The sequence below is a fragment of the Panthera leo genome, chromosome B2 (assembly GCF_018350215.1).
Source record: "Panthera leo isolate Ple1 chromosome B2, P.leo_Ple1_pat1.1, whole genome shotgun sequence".
NCBI lineage: Eukaryota > Metazoa > Chordata > Mammalia > Carnivora > Felidae > Panthera > Panthera leo.
Genome location: NC_056683.1, coordinates 30,596,004 through 30,615,896, shown reverse-complemented (window position 1 = coordinate 30,615,896; position 19,893 = coordinate 30,596,004). Strand labels below are relative to the sequence as shown.

The window sequence follows — 19,893 nt, the reverse complement described above, 5'->3', positions numbered from 1 at the left end:
TATTGTTGCAGCTGTTTTAATTTGATCTCATCCCCCTTTCCAGCAGGAAATCCCTTATAGAAAATCCAAATCCTCTTCTTTGAGTTTCTCCCTGAGCCAGGGCAGCACTTGGAAGAGGTTGATGTGAAAGTCTCGGGCATGAGCAGGTACCTGTCGCCACCGCCTCTGGTCTTTGCAGACATCCACTACACCCCAGCTGATCACACCAACCTGGAGAGGGCAAGGGGATGCCACTAATCATCTGGTAGAATTCCTTCCTAATCCCAGGAAGCTCAACTACTCCCAAGTGCATCTGAGTTGACCTAGAAGAATTAGACTGGGGACCCAGCTCAGTCCTGCTCTCTAGCACACAGGCCAGACATTGCCCCAACCCGGCCATTTCAAGAAGTAGTTGGAAGGAGGCAGGCTCTGTCCTTCCCTTTCCAGCCACATGCATTGAACTTTCCTGCTTTAGGGCCCATGCTGACCACTTGGCATCTCCCCACAGACAGGAGAGGGGAAACTCACTTGAATGAAGCGACTCCTCTTATGAATAATCAGGGGACCACCAGAATCACCTACAGGAGAGGAGAGGCTGTAGGGAAAACGATTCTTGGGCTTTAAGAACATGTAGCACAACCAAAGAGCCTTCTCTTACCTTTGCAAGTGTTGGGGTCAGTATAGGGATCCACCCCTCCAGTGCAAAGGAACCTGGGGGTGACCACTTTAGAGATGTCCTTGACTTTGTCATAGCCTAGGGCATATTGAGCATCTCTCTCACAGCTGGATTTCTGTAGGTGAGGTATAAAGCACAGAGGAGAAAGGGGTGATAAGCAGAGCATGCTTAGGAAGAACTGGGGCCTAGAGGACCTGCTTAGGATCCCATATTCCTCACCTTTTCCCCGTTCTTGATGTAGACCTCCTTCCGAATCAGCGACTTCTTCCTATCTTTGGACAACTCTGACACAAACAGAGCTTTGATATCCTTTGCAGGGAGCAGCTCTTCCACTGGACAAATGGACAGTAGGGGTCATTTTAGCACTCTCTCTGCCCCCCACCATCTCTCTATTGCCTTTGTCACTCAGCAAATGTCCTTCAACCCTTTTCTGTGTGCTGGAGACCAGGCTGGCTCCTGCAGCACCCTGTCATGCCCCACTTGTCTCTTGGCATCATTCCCTTGTGCTACTTTCCCTGAATGTCTTACTCTGTTGCTGGCAAGTGGTTGACAGTGGAAGCCTCAAAGCTTGATTTGTTCCCTGGGTGCAGGGGAGACAAATAGGCCTGTTAAGGAGAGATGGGGAAACTCAGGGACAGCAGACTTGACCTGCCCCAGGCCTGTAGCTCCAATTTGCCCAGACTTTTCTCCTCAGGGGTCCAGAGGGCTCACCTGAGAGTCTGGCCATACTTGAGCTTCTCCTTGAGTCTGATAAGGGCCACATCATAGTCATAAAATTCAGGAATGCCTTCTTCTTTTTTCCCATTGATGTCGTACTTAGGGTGAAATAGGACTTTATCTATTTCCAAGTCCTGCTTCATCCCTCCTAAGGTAGGAGAGTGGGTATGTCAGGACATCCTACTTCTCTGGGCAGCCTCCTGCTTCTGGCCCCACATCCTTCCTAACTCCCAAGTCTTCCGCCCTGCCCCCAAGCAGCCCAGTGTGCAAGGGAGGGGGCTGCTTTGTGGACCGGGGGGGGGGGGGGTTGGAAGGGTGGGCTCCTGAGGAAGTAGAAGGTGTTGCCCAGGGAGCACAGCTGAAGCTCAGGATTGATTCACTGCATCCTTACCCACGCTGACCTTGATTGAAGGATTCCGATCATCCACCGTGAAACAGTGTGCTGCTGTCAGCACGTAGTACTCAGACACCACGGCCCCCATACAGGTCTCATGTCCTTTCAAAGGGCGCTGGGAACAGAATGGCAGGGGGGAAAGCTTAACTTCCACAAACACTACATTTTGCCCTTCCCCTACCCCCATTCCACCTGACCTCACCTCCCACAGGTCCCCACCACCAGGAAGCTGTGCTTACAGTGACTGAGATCTTGGCCTGCCACGGTTGCTTGTGGTAATCACTACCTTTCTTGTGCTCCCAAACCATTCCACAGAGTCCCAGAGTCCGGGTTTCATCTAACAAGAAAGGAGAATGTGCTGAAACCTGGGATGCTCGGCCTTTCGGGGAGGCCCGCCTACACAGCTATGAGGAGCAGAAGCCCATAAGGAAAAGAAAGGGGCATTTGTTTCCTTACATTGGGGGCAAGGAACTGTGGCAGTATAGTGAAAAGAAGTTGGAACTAAGAGTTGGGAGACCTGGCTGTTTTCAGGCCCAACTCTTGCTTGCTTGCTGTGCCTGGGCTGCTCTTGGCCTCACTTTGCACATCTGTAAAATGAGACACTTGACAAGATCTCCAATGTTCAGAACTCGGTGATTCTAAGATCAGGAAGTGGATAGTGCCAGGAGACCAGAGTGTGACTGAGGTAGAGAAGGAGCAATGAGAAAGCCATCCCAGACTGCCAAGGCTTCAGGAGGAGAGGAAGTATGAGTGACCTTGGGATACCTGGGGCATTTCCTGACCTCTTTATACCCTCCCGGTATCTTCCTACCAAGCATTTGTTTGAAAACATCTTCCAGGTCTTCCATGTCCTTGACTTTGAACACATGTTGTTCTTTATCCTTCTTGGAAGCCAAAGCATTGATGTTCTCTTGGTTCACCAGAGGCCCAACCCCAAACACATAGACATCTGAGGGAGAAAAAGGGAGGGTGAGTGTCCAAACCCTGGGGGCAGGAGCTGAGAAAGCAAGGTGCTGGGTCCAAGGCCAAAAACTCACCCAGATAATCCTCCCTTAGGTTTTTGCGATCCCTCCCAATGTCCAGCAAGCTCCGGATCTCATGAATGACAGAGACTGGGTCCCCACCCATGTTGTGCAAGCCTGCAGAAGAGACAGGGACCGTGAAGGTGAGAGGCAAGTAAAGAAGAGGGTCAAGGAAGATAAATTGGCTAGTAGTGACACATGGCTGGGTAAGCAGGTTGTTTTTTTGTTTTTAATGGCTGAAGGTAAAATTTCAGCTTTTTAATTTAAAAAAAAAAATTTAATGTTTATTCATTTTTGAGAGAGAGTGGAGGAGGGGCAGAGAGAGGGAGACACAGAATCTGAAGCAGGCTATAGGCTCTGAGATATCAGCACCAAGCCTGACAACCGGGCTCCAACTCACGAACTGCAGGATCATGACCTGAGCCGAATTCAGAAGCCCAACCAACCAAGCCACCCAGGTACCCCTGGGTAAGCAGGTTAAGGGGATGGAAGTGACAGAGAGACTTAAGAAGGGTGTCTCCTTGTAAAGGGTCACAGGAAAGATCAACATGGTTGGGGCCCTCAGTGCTGCTCAGAGCCCCAGCCATGAGTCTAGTGTTACATGTGGACCAAACAGCCATACACTGGTATGAAAGGGTGGGAAGCCTGGGGCAGGAAAAGGTCCCTTCTGACCATCAGTCATGAGAATGATGACGTGGCGGGTGCGGTTCCAGCCTTCAGGGGGTTGGTTCCCCGGCCAGCTCATCATGTTGTAAATTGCCTGGAGGGCCTTCTTGGTGTTAGTGCCTGCCTTCAACTTGTGATCTGTGAAAAAGGAAGATCTCACCTTCCCTGGTCTTCCAAGTCATCTATGAACCTTCAAGGCCTATCACAACTGAGATACCACATTTTTCAGTTTTTTGAGTTGTCACCCCGCTGACTTCCCTTTGACCACAAAGTGACCTTCTCAGCCCCCAACAAGTTCCCAGTAATCCATATTCCTCAATGAGCCTGCTGTCCAACCATAGACTGCAAAGTGGTCCACCCTGCCTTCCCACTTGGTCTCACTACCTCCTCCTCACAACAACCCTGAACCTTTTGACTTCTCTGACCCCAAAGTGAACTCCCCACCAGTCCCTTCCCTAACCTCTGACCTTCATAGTCGATATTGTCGATTGCCCTTGTAACCCAGTCTGCATCGCTGCTGTTTTCATCGGACACTCTGATCAAAATTTTGGGGACTGTAGCATAGGTCACTAGACCATATTTTGGCTTCACCCCATAACTTGCCACCTGTGGGTTAGGGGAGCAACGGGTCATGGCATTGAAAGAATACTATGGTTGGGAGAGGTCAGCAGCTTTTCTGGGACAGGGAAAGTTACAGTCAGAGACTCAAGGGCTGACTGATCACCCTGGGGCTGATGGATGATTGGGTTAAAGGTCAAGAAACTGCTTCCAGTAAAAGGAAGGGAAGGAGGACAGAATAGGACCAGAGGTTTTCTGGGACCTTGTGTCTCAGAGGGTCTGGAAACATCAGGGAACTAGTCCTGGATGGGCAGTGAGTTCACATTCAGGGGGGAAGGGGGCCCACCTTCTCAATGAAGTCTTTGAGACAGTTCTTGGCCCCTGTGAAGTTGCCGATCCCAATGCTGTCTGATGCATCCAACACCAGATAGATGTTCATGGAGCCCGAGGGGTCCAGGATAATCTTCCTCTTCTGTTGTTCCCCTGGGTGCCACCAGAGAAATTCAGGCTCCAGCATGCATGGTTCTCCTGGCCCTTCATCCTCTCCCAATTTCCTGCCTCCCTCCCCTCTCTGCCTCCAAACCTGGGCTATGCCCATCCTCAGCATCTACTCCTTCAATGGTCTCCGTCAGGGAAGACAGGAAGGCTTCGGCTACCTCTTCGGGGATGTCATACATAAAGGAGTCTGGGAGAGGTCAGAAATCAGGTAAAATGTCTGGGGGTGTTGGCAAGTGTGTGAGGGTCAGAGACACGGTGGCCAGTGAGGTGGGATGGTGGGTTTCCAGGATGGGAAGGGCTCAGTAGTGAAGGAAGTTCTACAGGCAGGTTTAGAAGTGAGGAAGGAGCTGGGTTGCATTAGGGGGAACTGGTGTAGGGATATGAGGATAAAAGAGCAGGATTTGACCCCTGGGCATGGGTCAAGAGTCACCTTGGCAGGAAGGTTCTGTTCCACTCCAAGAGCCACCCTCCTGGCATGTTCGCTGCTGGGAGCCACGAAGGGTGAGACCCCGGTTGCAGTAGTAGGTGACTCTGTCTTCAAGGCGATAGTGGTTGCCCACCTTCCTTGTGCCAAGGGGGATGCCCGGGTTAGGGCAGTACCCCGCTGCAGAAGCATGAAACATGGAGGTGAGGGCCAAATCCTGAGGCCCAGATGGCACGGTAGAGCACAAGAGTTGTGGTGCTGGTTCCTCAGGCTGGAACATGGTCAGGGAGAAGACACCATCACCAGGGGAGGGGACGCTTCTCACCTCCATCATCGCAGATGGCTGTTTGTCCATCCCACCGACCAGTTGCTTGGCAGGTGCGATTGGCAGAGCCCCGGAGAGTGTAGCCATCATAGCAGCGGAAAGAGATCTCATCGCTCAAATTGTAGTAGGGGGTCCGGGGCCAGTATTCCCCATTCTCAAATTCCTGTGGTCTTGGGCAGCGAATTGCTTTGGGGGAGGGAGACAAGTAGAAGTTACTGAGAAGGAAGGGCTTCACTTGAGAGTTTCCCTCCTGGTCTCAGGGACCCTGTCACAGAGAAACAGTGCCTTCTTGGTCCCACAGACAGCATCAACGCTCAACCTATGATGACTCCTGCTTCTCCTCGTTTCCAATTTCTGAGTGTTCTTTTTACTGCCAGGGTTGCCTGACACAGGGTAGATGCTCAGTGAAGATTCACTCCCTTCCTCCTCCCTCTCTCCCTCCTTCAGCCCTAGACAGCTCCTGTGTTTGCTCAGCTCCCCCTGCTAACCTTCCTGGCCTCAATGCAACTCTAATAGTATGCTAGTCTGGCCCCTGGTCACCACCTGTTCCACCCCTCCATTGACCCGTACCCACCCTCACTGCCCTCCAACCTCTGCATTCTGCCGTCTTGACAATCTTTTGGTCTTGGGTCCGCAGGGTGCTCCAGGACCCTGTGGATCTGCAGGTACGAATCTGCACAGGGTATGGGTAGAAGCCAGAGGGACACACATACTCCAGTGCCTGGCCCTCCTTGAGAAGCCTGAAGGAGCCACCTTTGATCTCTACTCCTTCCAGAGAGCAGGAGCCTTGGGGCCCAACCACAGTCAATGGTGGTATGCTCCCACCTAAAGAAAAAGGCTGATGAAGCCCAGCCTCCCAAGGCCAAGGAGGAATACTGGGGGCAGCAGGAAGTGGGGGGAGGGGAGTGGTGACCCTCTCTCTTACCTCCAGACAAGAGGCCCAGCACCAAGAATACCAGGCAGAGTTGGGGACTGAGACTGCTCCCCATAGCGATGGAAGGCAGGAGAGAAACCAGGTATGGGGACAAGATGGTCTATCCCGGCTTGTGCTGCCTGTCTGCTGGCTTGATATCCAAACAAACTTCAGACCTGGGCCTGGTCGCACACCCTTCCCCTGCCCCCCACAACCTCCAGCCTTTTATGCAATCTGTGTTCTGGCACCTGTGGCTAACCCCACCTACCCACATCACTTTCCGGAATGTCCAGGTGGGAGGGCCCCCACCGAGGTGCCAGCCAAGGAAATAGGAACTGCATAAGCCCTACCCTTTCAATACCACCTCTCAGCTCCAGTTCCTCCCCAGTAATCCCAGACCGCCCCCTTAGGGACCAGAAATAAGGCTGGCTCACTCCCTGTTGACTCTGTTATGGAGCAGAGTCCACCCACTGTTTGTCCAGCAGGGTCTCTGACCTGCCTCCCTGTTGTTCCTGGAATCATTCTGGAATCCTCTGCCCCCTGGCCAGCCCCCAGGCAGAGACACAGACAGATGAGGAAATCATCAATTTTTATTAATTTCAAAACTGGGAAATTCCACATGAAAATGAAAGGAGAGTGAGCCAAGCACAGCAGAGGGTGGGGCCCTGGGGTTTCCACAGCTTGGATGTGCTGCACGGGGTCCTAGAGCTGTGAGCATAGATAGGTCATGGGGTCTGATAGTAGAAGTTCAAGAGTGGGAGACTGACAGATGCTGGCAAGACAACAGAGGAGTCAGTAACCACAATTAGAGGGGCAAAAAGTTCAAGATACCCTCCAGGTGCTGCCTCAGCCAGGGCTGTAGGCGAAAGAGATTGATGTGAAAATCTCGTGGTGGTGGGATCTTGCCCCTGGGAGCCTTTTGGCGGGAGTTTTTATTGCTGTTGCCACAGGGGTTGTAGAGACCCCAACTCACCAGGCCCACCTGGAAGAAGGAGAGAATGGGGTGGGAGGCTGTCACAGCCCCAGCTCCAAGCTTCAACCTCCCTGGCTCATCCAAAGGCCTCCCTCAGCCTCCTTTAAGGTCAAGATTCTGTAGCCCGAGTCCCATGAGCTTCCTCCCCCTTCTCTCCTCACCTGAAAAAATCTGTATCTCCGCTCAAGGAAAACTGCTCCCCCAGATTCTCCTGTCAGAAAGGAGGGGCAAGAGACTGTCATCCTGACTCACCCTGCTCCCTTGTTATCAGGGCAGTGCACCAGTGCCCTGGCATGCATGCTGGTCACAGGGACATTGGTGGACTTTCCCTCAGGAATCCAGGCTCGTGGGTGGGGGGTGGGAGGGGCTCACCCCTGCAGGGATTGTCATCATTCTCGGTTCCACTGCATAGGAACTGGTCTGTCACCACCTCTCTGACATCCGTCAAGTCAGGGAACGTGGTTCTGTCTTGGGAGACGACCTGGATGCAGCTTGTCCACTGTGGCAGGGGTGGAACAGAGAGGAGAGAATAAGCAGTCCCAGGGGACACCTAGAAGTTCAGCTAGGCCTGTAGGAGGGGTAACACAGGGTCAGATGGAGAAAGCGGCCAGAGCTGGAGGAGGAAGGGACAAAGAGAGACTTTTGAGGAGCTGCCACAGAGGAGTCCCATTCCCCCGCAGCATCCCAGACCTGAGATCCTCACCTCTGTCCCCATCTTGAGGTTAATGTTCAGTTTGCTCCCATTCAAGGCCACAAAATGAGCAGGAACACTCAGTTTGTTCAGAAGTTCACTTTCTGTGGTCAAGGAGAAAGGGGTGTGGTGCTGGTCCCTTTACCCAGCATCCAGGCTCCAGATTGGGGGCTGTTGCACAGCCCATGTCATCACTCCTAAGCCTTGGTCCTAGCTCCTCATGCACCCTAAGCCCCAGCACTCACCATGGTCTCGGCAGGTGCTGCCTGGAGGTCTCCGCAGAGCCAGATTTGCCTCCACCGTGCAGGGAAGGCAAATGGGCCTGGGGAGAAGGACAAGGGTCACACAGGCGCATTCTCTATGTCCCCTCCTCTGGGACTCCCCAGAGCACTCTCCCCCAGAGGATGCCCTCTCATCCCAGACTCCAGCACCTGGCATGGGTGGACATCTTCACTTTCTGGGCCAGCTTCAACAGGGCAATGTCATCACCATAGAACTCCAAGATTCCCTGATTCTTTTTGGCAAAGACATCAAACCCCGAGGAGATCACGGCCTTCTCAATACTGAAGTCTTTGCCCCACTGGGAGTTAGGATCCCCTGTGAATAATATGGCAGATTAGGCTGGCCCAGGGCCCCTGAAGGGGCCAGGGACTAGGAACAAAGGGTGGCAGCCCTGGCCATGGGCTCAGGAACCTGGTGTGGGCCTTGCCTTACCCACATTGACCCTCCACAGAGAGCTGTTCTCAGCATGGCGGAAGCAGTGAGCAGCTGTCAGGACCCATTGGTCTGAGATGAGGGCCCCCCGGCAGGTCTCCTGGCTCTTAGGCTGCAGGGAAACAGGTGATCTTCAGGAACTGCTATGTCTCTGGCCCATGGCTTCTTCCACCTCTGGGATCCAAGCCCCATCCCTCCTTCCTGGTACCTTAATAGTGACATGCCAGGGTGTCCTCTCCTGGGCAGAGGCATTGGCTGACATGTTCCCCACCCCACAGATGGTGTCTGTGAGCTTGGAGACATCTGTGGGTATTGGGAGCAAAGGGGGAAAGAGGTATGTGAGGGGCACTGTGAGCACGTTCCCCACCTGGAGCTCTTGCTGGCTCCTCACCACCCACCCCACTCTGAAGAGGGCAAAGCGCACTCACCCAGCATGTGCTCAAAGACCTGGTACAGAGCATTTGTGTCCTGTAGAATGAAGGCATGGCGCTCACCATCCTTCTTGGACCCCAGTTCATTCAGCTCTTTCCAGTCCACATCCAGCTTGCCCACCCCAATGGCATAGATGTCTGATGAGAAGAAGGAAATCACCAGAATCTAGTGGCTGAAGGGCTACCCTGTGAGACAGGAAACTATCATTTGGAATTTACTGGGTCCTACAAAGCTCTAAATGAGCTGGACCCTCACCCCCTACTACCTATCTGAACTCACTTCCTACCACTCCTCACCCTTCACTCCCTTCCATAGAGCCTCCTCAAAGTTCCACAAATTTGCAAGCACACTCCCACCCCAGGCCTTTTGTATAAGCTATGCGTCTGCCTGGTTCACTCCTTCTCAGACTGTCCCCATGGCTCACTTTCTTACCTTTTCAAGTCTTGACTCAAATGTCACCATCTCAGCAAGGCCTTCCCTGGGCTCCTTGTCTAAAACTGCAATGCCTCAGACAATTCCATTCCCTCTCTGCTCCATTTTATACCTTGGCATGTGTCACTATCTACCATGCCATATAGTTTCCTTATTTGTCTTGTTTAATGCCTACAGTGGGTAGAATTGTGTCCCTCAAAGAGATATATTCAAGTCCTAACCCCTAGTACCTGTCAATGTGACCTTATTTGGAAATAGAGTCTTTGCCTAAAGCCTCCAGAGGGAGCAGGGCCCTTCTGATAACCTTGATTTTGGACTTCTAGGCTCCTGAATGTGAGAGAATAAGTTTCTGTTATTTTAAGCCACGCAAGCTTGTGGTTGCAGCGGGCCTAGAAGACTAATACATGGCCCCTCCAGGATGACAACCCCAGCAAGATATTTTTGTCGTTTTGTTCACAGCTGCATCCTTAGAATGGTGTCCAGGAGAGACTTTCAGTAAGTACATTTATATGACTGAATAAGGAGCTCATGAGCATGCATGGAGGCAAAACTTCAGATCTGGTTCCTCTGTAAAGTGTAGGCTCTGAGAGAGGGGCCTGGAGCCATCTCTTCCCACTGGAGAATTTGGACCCACACAATCATCCGTGCCCTCCCTTCCAGCCAGCATGGGTGCCAGTCAGAGCTGCTTTGGGGTGGCGGCCCACAGACTCCAGTCTTCCCCCATGCTTTGCTGTGGGACATAAGCTTAGGAATCCCCTGGGCTTACACCAATGGGTTGACAAGGCATAAAGAAATACAAAGTCATAAAGTGCTCACACCCGAGTTTGGGTAAACCAGATTGACACCCCAAGAATAGGGGGGTGCAAAGGCACCCTGATAATAAGGAGGTGCAAAGGTGCCAGAAATAGGGTGGTGTGAAGGTACCACAAAATAGAGAGGGGTGCAGAGCCCCCAAAATAGAGGCAAAGGCCTGAAATAGAAATGGCACAAAGCTACCCAATACATAGGAATACAAAATGAACAAGATTAGATATTCAGGGTGAAAGCACCCCAAATTTAGTACTATAGCAGAAAGCTGCTTTCACAGAAGGATAGGGCTGGGTTAGGTAAACTGGTGAATTGGACTATGGACCGCTGCACTGCAGGCAGAGCAGCCCAGAGCAGAGATGGCTAACAAAAGAAAAGGTGCCTTGTCAACCCTGAGGTTATTTGTCCTACCGGTCTCATTCCCTAGGCTAGCTAAGATAAACAGAGGTGCTGCCTCACGTCGGCTGTAAACAACCCTCCTCCCGACTGTCTGGCACCCGGATTTTGTTTTGTATTAACCCAAACCCCCAACCACTAATATCCTCAAGACCCCCTTTCCCTCACGTCCACAAGTTAATGTTCACAGATTCATTGTCTCTTTGTGCACATCCATTGCCATGTTTGTAAGCCTTCTGATCCTAATAAAAATGGGGCAAGGACCTTATTCAGGGCTCTGGTCTTTTCCCGGACATTAGCCATTTCTCACTTTCAATCCTGCATCCCGCTCTTTTGCTAGACAAGAGAGAACTTTAGACCCAGAGTCTACGACACTTTGCATCCCTTTTGGCCATTTTTGACTCCCAGAGGATCCTGGGTGGCATGCAAAGAGTGAGATGCTCAGATAGACTGGGAGATAAGGCTTTTCTCAGGAAGCAATCTATCCTCAGGCAGGCCAGAAGTGGTCACTGTGAGGTTGGACAATTATGTACCATGTGTTTTCTGTGCCTACGTCCCTTCCGTTCCTGCTTCTTTTCAATAAGGTGTTTTGAGCATTTAGCCCTAGCCCAGTGATGCTAAGGAGTTTGGGAGGAGAGTTTGGGCTTTGCGTTCGCGAAGCTAGAGTTCTAAAAAGGAATCCGCTTGCCCCTACTGGGCAGGTAGGGTTGGTGGCATGAACAAGAAAGAGAGGACCCAAGGGGAAAGTGAAACTTGGAGGCTCAAAAGATAATCCTCACTTATCCGGAGCACTTCCGTCTGAAATTCTTTTCTGGTCAAATATCAGTGCAATTTGTGTTTAGTCTGAACCTGAGGAATTATTCCTTTCGAACCTACAACTGCCAAAGCATTAGTTATCTATACCCCTGAAAGAGGAAATGCCAGGGACAGTCCCTACAAGGAATCCAGTCCTTTTTCCTCTCTGGAGAGGTTCATGGCCACAATGGTGGCAGTGGCCACTCACATATACTGTTCCCCTGTACCAAGTAAGAGCTGAGCATTCGCCCCTATTGGCCTCTGAGGTAGGTGCTAGGTAGGTCCTAGCACCCTCCCCCTCTAGTTTCTGCAAATGCAGAAACTGCCCACAGCCACGGCCAACCCAGGATGAAACCAAGGCTCAAAGGCTAAAACTTCGGGGCCATTTGACTCCAGATTGTTCGGTATGACTCTAAGCTGCCTTCACACAGAACGACACAGCCTGAGGTCTCACTGGAAACAAAGCCAAGGTGTGGACCAGACTGCTGGCTGCCCAAATTGTGCCCCTGCAGGGGCAGCACAGCTGGGGGCGGGGTAGAGGCTCACCCAGGTAGTCGTTCCTCTGCTGGTTGATGTTCAAGATCTCTTTGATATTGTCAACAGCCAGCTTGGGGGAGCCACCCATGTTAGACTTTCCTAGAACGGAGGGAAAAGAATTGTCCATCTGGGGTGTATGTCCGGACTCCCCATAGTCTCGGAGGAGCGGGCATTCAGCCTGGGAATCTCAACCTTTACCACTTCCCGTGTGTGTTTCAAGATATGTTATTTACTGAAATTCTCTACATTCCAGGCACTGGGCCAGGAGCTTCATAAACTGTATCTCATTTGATTCTCCTGAAACCTCAGGTAGTGTAGGTATCCTAATTATACAGGCAAGAAAACCAAGTTCTATGGACATGATCAAGAGATAAATGGCATAGCCCAGATCCACTACACAGTCTGTCCTATCTGTGCGCCTTGACATTCCTGCCCCAAAGCCAACCCCCTCCCCTGCCAGCTGACTCAAGGCAACCTCCCAGGTAGTAACAATAATTGATATTTGTAATCACAAAGTACTTTTACACAAAGTACTTCAATTGTTGTCCATAAACATTGTGTAAGGGAAGGAGGGCAGCTATGACTATCATCATCATCATTGTCATTCCATTGTCACCATCAACACTATTTCTACTACACAAACAAGAAACTTAGTCCCAAAGTGGCAGAGGGAGAGCCAGAATGCAGGTGTCCTGACACTACATCGGTGCTCCTTCCACTGTGCCAGACTCACTCGCAGAGATGACCATACTCACCATCTGTCAGAAGGATGATGGCATGTCGGATTTCCTGCCAGGCCGCTGTGCTCATTCCGAGGCGTTGCATCTGGTTATTCATCATGATATGGACACTATCTAAAGCTGCATAGGTGTTTGTCCCAGTTCCATTTTCATGGTCTGGATTATGTGAAGAGGAAGGACTGTCTTAAACACTTCCCACCTGGGAGAAGGGAATCACTCTCTTCTCCCAACCATTGGAAATGCATTTATCAACTGACTTGATAAACTCGGACATTAGCTAGCCAAAGGTTTGGCATCATTGCCTGTTCAAACATTAAAAACCTTTCCCCTTAGATAGACTGCATAACCCAGTGGCCACTCTATACTCTCAAGATTCAAAGATGGAGTTTCCAAGGAACCTGGGTGGTTGTAGCCATCTGGTTTCTACCACCCGGGTAGTTTCATAATGACATGGGGGAGACTCCAGTCGTGAGCCAAGAAAGCCCATGTAGTTCTGGCAGGAGGAAGGAGCCAAAGACCTGTGTGAAGGATTTGGACATGTAGCACATTAGAGTAAGCCATGAGCTGGTGGGAGCTGGGAGTCGGCCACCACGAACCTGACTTGGAAGCTATCCCCACCTGAGGAACCTGAGCCCCAGAGCCCTGAGACTTGAATGTCACCAAAGGGCCTCGCTCTCTAATTTGTCCCAAATCTCTTTGCAGGCGCAGACAGCTTATCCTCCCCCCTGCCTCATCGCCTTCATTTGATGACACCTGTACCTTTATAGTTGATATTGTCCAGACTGTTGATCACTTCAGTTGCATCCCTCGAGTTGTCGTGCAGAACAGACATGATGATTTTGGGCTTTGATGCAAAGGTGATTATGGCGACACTCACATTGATCTCAAAGCTGAAAATCTGTGAAGGGCAAGTGAGAGGCCAAAGAAGAGAGGGTTAGAGAGCAAGCCAAGGGCTCCAGAGGAGGCAGAGAGCCTGGACCAAGGCTGACAGAGGCAAGGGCCACAAGTAGTCACTTACTAAGAGACTGCTGATTGCAGGGAGCCAGGAAACTGACATTTGTGGACCATCTACTGTCTTTGATAGGCTCACTCACTCCTCATGCATCCTTACATCAATTCTGGGAGGGGGTGAGAAGGCCCTATTTTACAGATGAGGACATTGAAGCTTATTGCCTTGCCCCAGATCACACCACTGGTGCAAAGTGGAGGTCGAATTTGCACCTGTCCACATGAATCTGAGGCACTTCTCTAACTAGCAGATTTTGCTGCCCCACAGCTTAGTGGACACTACAGGTCTTCAGAGACTCTAAGGAGCATAAAAACTGCCTTGTTTACTGTAGGTAAACTGCCTTGTTTACTGTAGGTGGGAAGGAAAACATATATCTACATAAACTATTGTGAAAAGTTACCAGGCAAAGTGCTGGCAAAGAATCTATACTAAGTGGCTTCCAAACTCTCCTGTTCATGCATCTCATCATTAAAAACATTTTGAGCACATATCTAAATATAGGTATATATATTTATAAAAAGTGACTCATATTTATAAAGCATGCCATTCAAATATATTATACACATTTTAAATATTTAAAAATTTGGAATTTTTAAAGGAAAGTCTTAAATATTAAGTTATTGGTTTAATTTAAATTGAAATTATTCAACAAGGATACCAGTACTTGTCTACCATACCGCACTGAATTATTTTGTATACCCTTCTGTGGAGACCACCATTCTAGATTATGGGTTCCTGGGAAGTAGGACTTCAGCCTTGTTCATCTTTGATGTCCCCCAGCACCCAGCACCCAGCACAGTGCCTGACACATAGTAAGTATCCCAGGAGTGTTTGTGTGATTCTATAAATTGAATCCACGATTCCTGCATGGAATGCCCATACTCTAGGAGGGCTTTTTGGAGGAAGTGGGCTGTAAGTGGGATTCTGAGGAAGGGAAGGAACCAGAGAGAGACAGTGGGCATAGGAAGGCCTCCTCTGTAAACAGACTCCGATTTCCTGACCCTGTCCACCATAAGACTGGCGCTCTCCTTGAAGATGTGAAAGTCATCTTCGGCCACACTCTGAGAGGCATCCAGGAGCAGGTAGAGGTTCAGGTGACCAGAGCGCTGGATTTGGATTTTACGGCCCACGCTTTCTGTGAGAAACATGGAAGGGGTTGATTCACATCCACCTCCCACCAGCCCTCTTGCTAAAGGATAGGGCCTCCCTGCCTCCCCTCCAGTCAGTTCAGCTGCCACTGAGCTTTCTGGAAGCTCTGAGCATCTTCTGGGAAGACTGCTCCTCCAATCCCAGGCCCAGCACCCTACTGTCCCCACCCCAAACACTCACTTTTTTTCTTCTGGGTGGGATTGGTGGCTCCAAGTAGGTGGGACAAGGAGGCACCCAGGGCAGGGGCCACATCCTCAGGAAAGTCATAAGAGTAGGGCTCTGTGGGAAGAGCCACTGAGGTCAGCCAGAGTCAGGGGTAGGATGCCCAGGGAATCTCTGGAGGGTCAGGGCAGCTGGCTACTCACGGCGGCATATGGGTTCCGTCCCACTCCAGACCCCATTACTCTGGCACTCCCGCTCCGCAGACCCGGTCAGCACCAGATTTGAGGAGCAGCGGTAGGTGACTTTGTCTCCAAGCCCGAAACGAGACCCTGTCCGCACGGCACCCACCGAGATGCCCGGGTTGGGGCAGTAGCCAGCTGTGAGTGAACAAAGGAAGATGGCAGTGAGCAGGGGCACCCCTCCTCAGCCTTTTGGCCCCGCTCACCCACTTTCTCCCTCAGAGCTCTTCCTCCTCTCCAGACCTGTGGAAGCTCTGTGGGTCATTTGGCCTCCTCCTTGGGAGACACCACAACTGTGCTTCCCAAGGGTATGTGTGGAAAATCTTAATAGGGCAAAATGTTTAGAACTCAGTGGCCTCAGATGCCAGCTAAAGCATCCCAGTCCCAACCCAGGGACTCAGCCTGCATCCGTCCCAGAGCCCCAGGGAAGATGCTAGCTGACAAGCCCTACACCTACACAGATACTATTTGCACTTCATAAACCACAGTGAGGCATCACTACACACCCACCAAGATGGCTAAAACTTGGATAATTCCAAGTGTCAGAGAGGATGTCAGGCAACCAGCACTCAGATACATTGCTGGAGCCTCTACTAAAACTAAACAAATGCCAATCTGCGAGTGGACAATTTCACTCCTAGACAACATGCTCAAGAGAAGAAAGTTCCTATGTGCACCAGCAGTTATGTATAAGGACGCTCATAGTGCTTTACTTATAATAGCCCCAAACTGGAAAGAACCCCAATGCCCATCAACAAGAGAATGCGTAAATAAATTATAATCTATTTGTATAAGGAAACTACACAGCAATAAAAAATAACAAACGGATAAATCTCACGGGCAGAATGTTGAGTAAAGGAAGCCAGATGCCAAAAGAACATATTCTATATGATTCCACTTGTATGAAATGTAAGAATGAACTAAAATAAACTATGGGGACAGAAGTCAGAGTGGTGACCCTGCGGTCAGCAGTGGACAGGAGGAGCCTCCTACTTTGCCGGATGTGTTCTCTACCTTGCATGGTGATTATACTGGTGGATACATGTGCAAAAGCTCACAGAGCTGAATACTTAAGGTTTGTACACTTTAGGTAGATTGCACCTCAATTTTCAAATCGATTCTATTTATGTTTGAATCAATGGCTATTTGGCAGAGTCATGAATATAAGTAGAGAACCAATGGCTGGCCCACTGGGTCACGGTATGGTCCTACCATCTCGTGGACTCCGTGTCTTCTGTATTATGTGCTCAGAACTATCATCCAGGAAGCTCCCAAAACCCCCAGGCAATGTGGCTCCAGAGACTCCTGGGAGCCCCACTTCTATCAAGCAGAACCTCCCCACCATTGACAGGGCCAGTAATAACCATGACAAAAGTATATGTGTCACTTACCAGACCCCAGGGACTCTTCTAGACACTTACTAACGTCAACTCACTTAATCCACACGGCAACCTCATCTGGTGGCCACTCTTACTATCTCCATTTTAGATGTGAAAATTGGGGCACTGAGAGGTTAAATAACCTGGCCAAAGGCTGCCCAAGTCAGAGCCAGGCTTGGGCCCAAACTGGCAGCAGGGGCAGGTACTAAGCACAGCACTAGTCTTGCTTTGAGGTATTTGGAAAAGCTGGACAGAGTGTGTGAAGCCTTCATGTCGGATCCGAGGCTTAGCACCACCTGCCTCAGCCAGGCTCCCTGCAGGCTGGTGATGTGTGACCTGTAGACCTCAATTTACCAAAATTCAGGAAATATTATTTTGGCATCGGAAACACGAGGCCCCTGTCCCCACAGAGGCCCCCCGGGGCACACATCTTACTCCAAGTTTCCCAGGAGACCCCAGCCACCATACAGCCATCAGTCAGGGCACTCACCACCATTGTCACACACAGCTGTCTCCCCATCCCACATGCCATTGGGGCGACACTGGCGCACAGGCGAGCCCCGCAGTGTGAAACCGTCCTCACACTCGAAGCTCAGGTTGCCACCCACAGGGTAAGACCCGAGCCGTGGGGTGAACATGCCATTCTCAAAGGAAACAGGACCTGGACAGCGAACAGCTGGAGGGAGAGAAGGGAATGAGAATATAGGCATGGATGGATAACACCTGGGCTGAGGGATGCTCATTTTGGGTGCATGGGAATAGCCAACTGGTTGTCAAAATATTGGGTTGTTGTATGTGAAATCGCTGCTTGTGGCAGTTGGTTGAATTTTGGCAATTTCACACAGTTCAACCTAATAGATTGATAAATAACCACTTCTCTCAGCCCTCTGAGGGCATGGTCATCCCAGCCTCTCCCCTGAGGTCCTCAGATGTCCCACAAGTGGACAACCAAAGGCGTAACACCTGGCACGACAAGGGACTCCGGCACATATTCTGAATGATTGGGACTATGCAGTCAATTGTTAAATATTAAAAAAAAAATCATCCCAAGTGTTTAAAAAATCCGGCTTTAGTACCCCACAATCTCCATCAAAGCCTTCCTCTAACGCCTTGCTATGGACAATGGGCATTTTCCCACTATGTTGAAAAGCCCCATGGAAAAGCATCCCGGCCATCCCTGCACATCACCTAGTCAGGGTAAGCCCCACCCTGAGCAACTCTTAAATGGAAGATCTGGAGAAGCCACTGGTGGGCACCCTAAGCAAGACCCACAGAGAGCCTCACGTTTGCAGACTGCCTTTGTCAGCTGGGTGGATCTCAGGGTCTGCCACCGTCCGTTGCTCTTGCACAGCCGCGATGCTGGGACTGGGTAGCGGCCCACGGGACAGGAGTAGGTGAGGACACTCCCAGGGGCCCAGCCATGGCTGAGGGTGAAAGTGCCACCGGAGATATTCACGTTCTGAGGGCAAGAGGGGGTGGCTGCAGCCAAGCCTGTGAGTGTGGGACACAACACAGAAATGGAGAAAAGATGAGAAAAGGAAAGCAAGAGAGATTGTCCATTTACAAGTGGGAACTCAACCTGGGCAGCACAGGGACCCCAGAATTCCCCTCCCCTGCTCCTACCTGGGTACAGGGACAACAGGCAAAGGAAAGCCATCAGTGGGTCCATGGTGTCCACCTTGAGGCAGAGAGAGGCAGAGAGCCTGCAGAGGGAAAAGGTCATCTGACTTCCCGAAACCCAGAGCTGGCTCAGCAGCTGCTTTATTTGCTGCCAGAGAAGGACAACTAGGGAGTGGCAAGGGGGATGTGCTCTTAGCATGGAAAAAAAATCAGGGATTGGAGACTGAGCTGAGAGGGTGAAGCCCTTGCCCATCTCCCTAATCCCCACATATCCTAGTCAGTTGATCTGCACCATAAGCTTTTCCTACCGCTCTCAGCCTGCACACCCCTCACACACACACACGCACACACACACATGCTCTTGCATGCGTCGTCTCAAGCACGCAAACCCACAAACCATCCAAGATATTGCAAAATTGTTTATTTAAGTAAAGTTTCAGTTTTCTCTTGGGTGTCCAAGTGGACTTTATTTCCTGAGAGCCTGGGACAGCACTGTGTTCTTGAACATAAATCTCCAAGGAATGGAGGCTAATTTTCTCAGACAGTCTTGATAAATTGGAAGAATCACAATCTTGTTCTTCCTTGCAACCTCTAGAGTGAAATCTGCAGGTAAAAATGAAATCAATGCTTAGTTTTGGAGACTGCAAGATGTGTAAAACACTTCTACGGGAAGTCCAGTAGAAAAAATTCCCACTCATAAAATAAATAAGTCTGGGATTGGTTACCCAAAGGAACAAAGGTATTTGGGGATTTTGGATATGTCTTTAAATTACACACTGTAGTTGTATGAAATGCCGGAAGGAAACAAACTCTAAGCTAACATGTTACCCCCCTATCCACAGAAGTCTCTTTAATACTTTGTCAAACAATGTGGGATATGAATAAATAAGATCAATTAAAAATAAAGATGAGGGGCGCCTGCGTGGCTCAGTTGGTTAAGCGTCTGACTTCGGCTCAGGTCATGATCTCACAGTTCATGAGTTCAAGCCCTGTATTGGGCTCTCTGCTGTTAACACAGAGACTGCTTCAAATCCTCTCTCTCCCTCTCTCTCTGCCCCTCCCCTACTCATTCACATGGGCTCTCTCTCTCTCAAAAAATAAACATCAAAAAAATAATAATAATAAATAAATAAGTAAAAATTTTAAATAAAAAAATTAGGATGAAATGGAGCACCTGAGTGGCTCAGTTGTTGAGTGTCTGACTCTTGATTTCAGCTCAGGTCATGATCTGAGTGATGGGATCAAGCCCGAGTAGGGCTCTGCACTGAGCATGAAGCCTGTTTGGTATCCTCTCTCTTTCTCTCTCCCACCCCCCGCCCCTCCCTCACTCACACGTATGCAACCACATGCTCACTCTCTCTTAAAATAAATAAATAAACAGATAGATGTGAAACATCTCTGAAGTAATCATTTAAGTTTGTGAAAACTCTTTTGATTTACAAATAACTTCTTAAATAAAAATAGAACTACCCTATAACCCAGCAATTGCTCTACTGAATATTTACCGAAAGGATCCAAAAATGCTGATTCGAAGGGGCACATGCACCCCCAATGTCTATAGCAGTGCTATTGACAATAGCCAAAGTATGGAAAGAGCCCAAATGTCCATCGATGGACGAATGGATAAAGAAGATGTGGTATATATA

At 50.1% G+C, this 19,893-nt stretch overlaps 2 protein-coding genes and 1 long non-coding RNA gene across 5 annotated transcripts in view; 1 reads left to right on the top strand and 2 right to left on the bottom strand.

Annotated features, from left to right (window-relative positions):
- On the bottom strand, positions 1–6,368 carry CFB (complement factor B). The gene is made up of 18 exons (XM_042938323.1): positions 6,185–6,368; positions 5,851–6,084; positions 5,260–5,445; positions 4,941–5,114; positions 4,596–4,697; positions 4,359–4,495; positions 3,922–4,060; positions 3,461–3,592; positions 2,804–2,905; positions 2,578–2,715; positions 2,006–2,103; positions 1,764–1,881; positions 1,367–1,520; positions 1,184–1,260; positions 875–987; positions 638–770; positions 508–557; positions 1–210 (listed from the first exon to the last, which is right to left on the bottom strand). The coding sequence occupies exons 1-18, from the start codon at positions 6,246–6,248 to the stop codon at positions 55–57; spliced, it is 2,307 nt and encodes a 768-aa protein (XP_042794257.1). The 5' UTR covers positions 6,249–6,368; the 3' UTR covers positions 1–54.
- LOC122219721 lies at positions 2,742–14,097 on the top strand. 2 transcript variants are annotated; one of them, XR_006202528.1, is made up of 3 exons: positions 2,742–2,931; positions 9,874–9,909; positions 13,392–14,097. It is a non-coding gene; the product is annotated as an uncharacterized LOC122219721 (long non-coding RNA). The 2 variants fall into 2 exon arrangements; XR_006202529.1 differs by lacking the exon at positions 13,392–14,097 and adding an exon at positions 10,649–10,791.
- C2 (complement C2) overlaps positions 6,745–19,893 on the bottom strand; it is a 42,422-nt gene continuing 29,273 nt past the window's right edge. Inside the window, exons 2-19 of one of the 2 annotated variants that reach the window (XM_042938321.1) lie at positions 18,251–18,330; positions 17,912–18,118; positions 17,118–17,303; positions 15,213–15,386; positions 15,028–15,126; positions 14,700–14,833; positions 13,449–13,587; positions 12,705–12,845; positions 11,959–12,048; positions 8,979–9,119; positions 8,759–8,853; positions 8,551–8,662; positions 8,268–8,433; positions 8,082–8,158; positions 7,849–7,940; positions 7,518–7,644; positions 7,307–7,356; positions 6,745–7,154 (exon numbers count right to left, since the gene is read on the bottom strand). In XM_042938321.1, the coding sequence (XP_042794255.1) occupies positions 6,978–7,154; positions 7,307–7,356; positions 7,518–7,644; positions 7,849–7,940; positions 8,082–8,158; positions 8,268–8,433; positions 8,551–8,662; positions 8,759–8,853; positions 8,979–9,119; positions 11,959–12,048; positions 12,705–12,845; positions 13,449–13,587; positions 14,700–14,833; positions 15,028–15,126; positions 15,213–15,386; positions 17,118–17,303; positions 17,912–18,118; positions 18,251–18,296 (2,253 nt within the window). In that variant the 5' untranslated portion in view covers positions 18,297–18,330 and the 3' untranslated portion in view covers positions 6,745–6,977. Of the gene's footprint in view, positions 7,155–7,306; positions 7,357–7,517; positions 7,645–7,848; positions 7,941–8,081; positions 8,159–8,267; positions 8,434–8,550; positions 8,663–8,758; positions 8,854–8,978; positions 9,120–11,958; positions 12,049–12,704; positions 12,846–13,448; positions 13,588–14,699; positions 14,834–15,027; positions 15,127–15,212; positions 15,387–17,117; positions 17,304–17,911; positions 18,119–18,250; positions 18,569–19,893 lie in introns of those variants that run through there. The other variant, XM_042938320.1, reaches the window with a different exon arrangement.